This window comes from Cucumis sativus, chromosome 7 (assembly GCF_000004075.3).
Source record: "Cucumis sativus cultivar 9930 chromosome 7, Cucumber_9930_V3, whole genome shotgun sequence".
NCBI lineage: Eukaryota > Viridiplantae > Streptophyta > Magnoliopsida > Cucurbitales > Cucurbitaceae > Cucumis > Cucumis sativus.
The window spans coordinates 13,121,046-13,126,819 of NC_026661.2; the positions used below are offsets into that span (position 1 = coordinate 13,121,046).

The 5,774-nt window shown below is 36.3% G+C and overlaps 1 protein-coding gene across 1 annotated transcript; it reads left to right on the top strand.

Annotated features, from left to right (window-relative positions):
* Positions 1-1,861: 1,861 nt before the first annotated feature.
* Positions 1,862-5,774, top strand: LOC101215630 (leucine-rich repeat receptor-like tyrosine-protein kinase PXC3). Its single transcript, XM_004150353.3, has 2 exons — positions 1,862-4,824; positions 4,957-5,774. Exons 1-2 carry the CDS (start codon positions 2,289-2,291, stop codon positions 5,268-5,270), a joined length of 2,850 nt encoding a protein of 949 aa, XP_004150401.2. The 5' UTR covers positions 1,862-2,288; the 3' UTR covers positions 5,271-5,774.

A 5,774-nucleotide genomic window follows, 5' to 3' on the forward strand; every position in this document is an offset into this window, starting at 1 on the left:
CTTAGTGATTGCATTATACATACAGTACACCAATTAATCAGAATGAAAAGAACATGTAAATGATTACAAAAATTGATTTTTTTTCTTCATTACATAACCTTCAACATTAGCTATATCATATTCAACTGAAAATTACTAAATTATTTGTGATAATAGAAACCAAATTATTATGTTCTCTAATCTTACACTTTCCCATACAAATAAAATACTTTATATAACTTCATCAAATTGCTATAACATTGGATTGAATATAAAAAACCTACCATCACTTATAAGAATTACAACTTGTTCCAAATATACTTTTAAGATTCATATTGAACGAAAATTATAACAATTAATCTTACCAAAAATTACAAGTAAATGAATTCAGAAATTGAAGTTTCTCTTCATCACATAACCTTGAACATTAACTCTATCCTATTCAACTTAAAATTACTGAAGTCATTGAGATAATAATTTGAAACTTGGACCTTCAAACCCTTGACTAGTGATCTCTAACTTTTCCTTCTTTGGCTCGGCTGATCCAAATTTGGTTGTGAACGGTGACCTAAATATTTTTTATGGATGATTTTCTCTCCTTAGGCTCCTCCTCACCGATTGCTTGTAAGCAAAAATCTCTCTCTCTTTCCTAATTAATCATTTAAAAAATATCATGATATATAGTTAATAGTATGTCATATATTTTGAACATTTTTCTTATACATACCTTTAGTGTTTATTTTTCACAGCTCCTCTTTGATTAATATGCTTTTCTCCCAATTTCTTGGTTTGTAACAAACATTATAAACTTCATTTTCAGTTTATGTTTTAATTCATAAAATTACTAATACATAAATGATTTAAGAAATGTAATAACCTTCATTTTCAGTGCTTCTTTTTCTATTTGTTCTACTTCCTTTAGTAGAGTTGTGATGTATACCGTGTCATCTAAGCTCTAGTTCTGTCCATCCTGTCAATCAAGAATACATACACAGTACTAAATACATACACAAGACCTATACTAATCATAACATCATACCCTTGCAGCTTCATTTTCACTATTTACTATTGTAGTTTTGTCCCCTTCTTCATCCATATTTATATTTTCTGTATTACAATCTTCTCCATCGTCCACCAATCCGTCATCTCTTTCACCGTTTCCTCCATCACGATCCTCATCCCTATTTTCACAATTTTCTTCTTCAGTCATTGAACTACTTATATTAGTCAATTTATTTTTGATCTCTTCAACCTCCCAACTAGTTTGTCCAACATCTTATTTAATTCTTCATTGTTTGCCAACATAATTTCCTGGAATGTTAGGAAATACTCATGAATCTGAGTGTTAATACGCGCAGATTCTTTAGAGTATTCTCCTTTTTCAAAATTTTTGGTTTCAGTCCCATGGAACATATTTCCTTCCATGACATCTTCATCAGGAAACAACCCCTTGAACACAAACTAAAATTTCAAAAGTAGTGTACATAAGTATATTTTCGTATATAGTATATATACAGATTTAATTTGAATATATTTCAATTTACTTCGTTTATTACCTGATTAGTGTCAAAGACCCTTTCAGCCAATTCCTTCCACTCTTGATGTGTGTCAACAATCCAGTTTAGCATGCATAAATTGCTATCATCAACTCTTTTATCACAGAACATGGAAGGTCCACTCGATAGTGGTATGCATTGGTATGCTCATACTAAAAATGAAAAGAGAAAAAGGACAATAGAAAATTGCAGAAAAACGAATAAAGGAACGAAGAAGGAAGTAGACCATTTAAGATACGATGATGGTAAATTCATGCAATGCTGACATAAAAAAAGGAACAAAACTCGTTGATTTTCAAACTTGAGCTTAATTTTAGTTTGAGTCTCTAGAAAGGGCAGGTCTATGCAATTTTCTCAACTCACATAACCGTTTTTGTACACAGTTTGTTGGAGAAGAGGATCCACTTATGGACGCCTTTGGTGACATATCAGCAAAGATCACTCCAATTTCCACGCGGATTTGAACAACAATACCCCACAAATTCAAAAGTTGAAGCGGAGACTTGGAATTCCAAAGGAGACTCCCCTGTATGACGCATTCAAATCCCTCAAACATGTTCAACCAAATCCATGTTTTCACTCAAGTCCTCGTCCTCGTCTTCGTCTTCGCCTTCCTTTTCAATCCATCACTCACTCTTTTCTTCATTTCACACCATTTTCTTTCCCCCTTAAATTCCAAGCCCATTTCCCACATTCCCCCTTCTTTGTTTCCTTCTCAATCGTCTTCCACCATTTGCCCCATTATCACTGGAAATGAGGCGTTTAGTGCAAATTTTGTATACCCTTTTCTCTTTCTTCTTCATTTCTAACTTCCCCATTGTGAAATCTGAGCTCTCCACCACTCAATATGCTACCATGGTGGAGCTTTCTCGGCTTCTCGGTTTTTGGGGTGTTAACAAGGAGCCGAATCCGTGTTTGTGGAAGTGGATTGGATGCAATTCTGATAATTCCTCTGTTACTCAAATTTTGCTTTCTGGGTCTTCTCTTTCTTCCGACAACTTTTTGCCTGTTGTTTGCCAGATTGATACTCTACTGGAACTTGATGTCTCACAGAACAAATTGAATCGTATTCCGGAGCAGTTCATCAAAGATTGTGGAGGAATTTCTGGGCTTTCAAAGCTGAATTTTAGCAACAACGGGTTAGATGGTTCTTTGCCTAGATTTGTTGGTTTTAAAAGGTTGGAAATCTTGGATTTATCTATCAATTTCATGAATGGAACTGTTGGTTTGCAGTTGGATGAACTGGTTAATCTTAAATGTTTGAACCTTAGTTCAAATAGTTTCAGTGGCCCTGTTCCCACTAAAATTGGAAAAAACAATTCTTTAGAACAGCTTCAGCTTTCTAAGAATAAATTTCAGGGGACAATCTCAGAAGTTATCACCAATTATACGAACTTGACTTTTATTGATCTCAGTGCAAATGATCTTTCCGGGTCTCTTCCTTTGCAAATTGGGAGACTCTCCAAGTTGGAGTTTCTGATTCTATCTGCAAACGATTTTCATGGAGAAATTCCAGAAAGTGTTTCAAGAATTAGCTCTCTTGTGAGGTTAGCAGCTCACCAAAATAGTTTTACTGGTAACATTCCTAATGGGATTACAAATTATGTCAAGAATTTAGATCTTAGTTACAATAATATGACTGGCTCCATTCCAGTAGGCCTCTTATCCAAACCACAATTAGAGACAGTAGATTTGTCTCAGAATAAGTTAGTGGGGCCTATTCCTGGAGATTTCTCTTCTAGTTCTAACTTGGTAAGGTTGAGATTGGGAAGCAATATGTTGGATGGGACAATCCCTAAAACATTTGGAAATCTTCAGAAACTGATGTACATGGAATTGGACAATAATAAGCTAACTGGTGTAATACCTGATGAGTTGGGAGCTTGTAAGAGTCTTTTGCTGTTGAATTTAGCCCACAATAACTTATGGGGCAGACTTCCAACGCAGTTTGGGCATCTTCAAGGTCTTCAAGCCTTGATACTTGAATCCAACAACCTGTCTGGAGAATTTCCATTAGAAATTATGCAACTAAAAAATTTGACTGTTTTAAATATTGGTTGGAACTCTCTCAATGGTTCGATACCTTCTTCAATATCAGTCTTACAGAAGCTTGTTAAGATGAATTTACAGGGTAACTATTTCTCTGGTGTGATACCTGATACGATTGGCAGCATGAGTTCATTATTGGAACTCCAACTGGGTAGAAACCAACTAGCTAGTCCAATTCCAAAAATGCCTGAGAATTTGGATATTGCTTTGAACCTAAGCAACAATCATTTTGAAGGCCTGATTCCAAACTCTTTTCGTGGACTTATTAAATTGGTAGTGTTGGACCTCTCAAACAACCGGTTTTCAGGTAAGATTCCTTCGTTTCTGGTTCAGTTGTTATCCTTGACTGAACTGAATCTCTCTAACAATCAGCTCTCTGGCGTTATTCCACCATTTAGGAATTGGGTTTCGCTTGGCATAAAAGGAAACCCAAATCTTATTAATGAGTCGACATTTGACACTCCTTCATTTGAAAAGAAGGTAAAACCGAGAAAACCGATCGTTGTGTCCATCATCGTTGTGGTTGTAGCTTTCTTTATTTCATCTGCATTGGTATTTTTTATTATCTTCATGTGGCGACGTAATTGGAAGGGTAATACCAATGAATCTCAAGTAGAAGATGCTCCTATGACAACGGTTATTCAGGGTAAACTATTGTCTCTTAGCGTCATCCACCGCTCAAATATTGACTTTGCTGAAGCCATGAAGGCAGTTTCTGAGCCATCTAACATTAGTGTGAAAACTCGGTTTTCTGCTTACTACAAAGTTGTCATGCCGTGCGAATCAATCTATTTTGTCAAGAAGCTCAAGTGGAGTGACAAAATATGTCAGCCAGAAAGTCATGATAAGTTTGGAAAACAACTGGAGGTCCTTGGGAGACTTAGTAATTCAAATATCATGACACCTCTAGCTTACGCTTTGACTACTGAAAGTGCTTACCTTTTCTTTGAATATGCTCCCAAAGGCACTCTTTTTGATGTTCTTCATGGTTGCCCGGGAAACATCCTTGATTGGTCTGCTCGATACAGCATAGCCATTGGAGCAGCTCAAGGTCTCACGTTTCTGCACGGGTGTGCATCTGGCCCTGTACTTCTCCTTGATTTATCAAGTAAAAGCATTTTTCTCAAGTCCCTCAAGGAGCCTCAAATTGGTGACATTGAGCTTTGCAAGGTGATCGATCCCTTGAAGAGCACTGGCAGTGTTTCAATGGTAGCTGGTTCTGTTGGGTATATTCCTCCAGGTAAGAAACCTGTCGCCTTATTTTCAAAAGCAAAAACTTCAGTTAGCAAATCTAATCTACCCCCATCATGTACTATGCAAGACTGTAGGTATAGTTTGTGACACGTTTTCTCTTTTTTGGATGTGATTGCAGAGTATGCTTACACAATGAAAGTATCATCAGCTGGCAACGTCTACAGTTTCGGTGTGGTTTTACTTGAGTTACTATCAGGAAAGACAGCAGTGAGTGAGGGAGCGGAGTTGGCAAAAACTGTGCTAAGTTACCACTCCAAGCAACATCAGAAATGGGAGCTGCAAATTCTGGATAATAGTATCAGCAAAACATCATCTTACGTTCAAAGCCAGATGGGAGCAGTCCTTAAAGTAGCTGTTTCATGCGTATCACCTTCACCCGAAGACAGGCCGAAAATGAAGACGGTACTTAGAATGCTCCTTAATGCAAGATAATCCAAGATTGTTCCTTCCTACTATCAAATATGGACTGGAAAGTAGCTGCAGCGTCTTCCATGTATGAGGTGATGATCTTAATTCTTACCTCTACTTATTTGTTTTGTGATATTAAGAATTGACGTACTGCTAGGTCTGAGCATCTATTTCATGTAAGATGTGAACCGATAGAACAGAAATATGATGAATCTTATGTTGTAATATGATAGAGTTTGTTTACGTATAGATCAAAAAATAAGTATAAGTATATAAATAAGTGTTTGAAGGCATATCCTTCTTTTCTATCCTTAACTTGGTGTGTTCTGCTAATTCATGGATGGTTTGTTCATCCTCATTTGTTATTGTATCTTAACCGTTCGCTCCCCATCCTTCTAAGAACTAAGGATGATTTTTGGATGCAAGTGAAAAATAATGTTCTTAGTTTGTTGTTTAGTAGAATGGCTTTTAAGAGCTGTGATATGGTGATTTGTAAAGGTTGTAATGAATATCCTCTGATTTTTAGAA

Bases quoted from the DNA above. Each gene is read 5' to 3' on its own strand.
- LOC101215630 (XM_004150353.3), top strand. From the start codon at position 2,289: ATGAGGCGTTTAGTGCAAATTTTGTATACCCTTTTCTCTTTCTTCTTC. The intron at 4,825-4,956 runs GTAAGAAACCTG...ATGTGATTGCAG, and splicing joins TGTTGGGTATATTCCTCCAG to AGTATGCTTACACAATGAAA.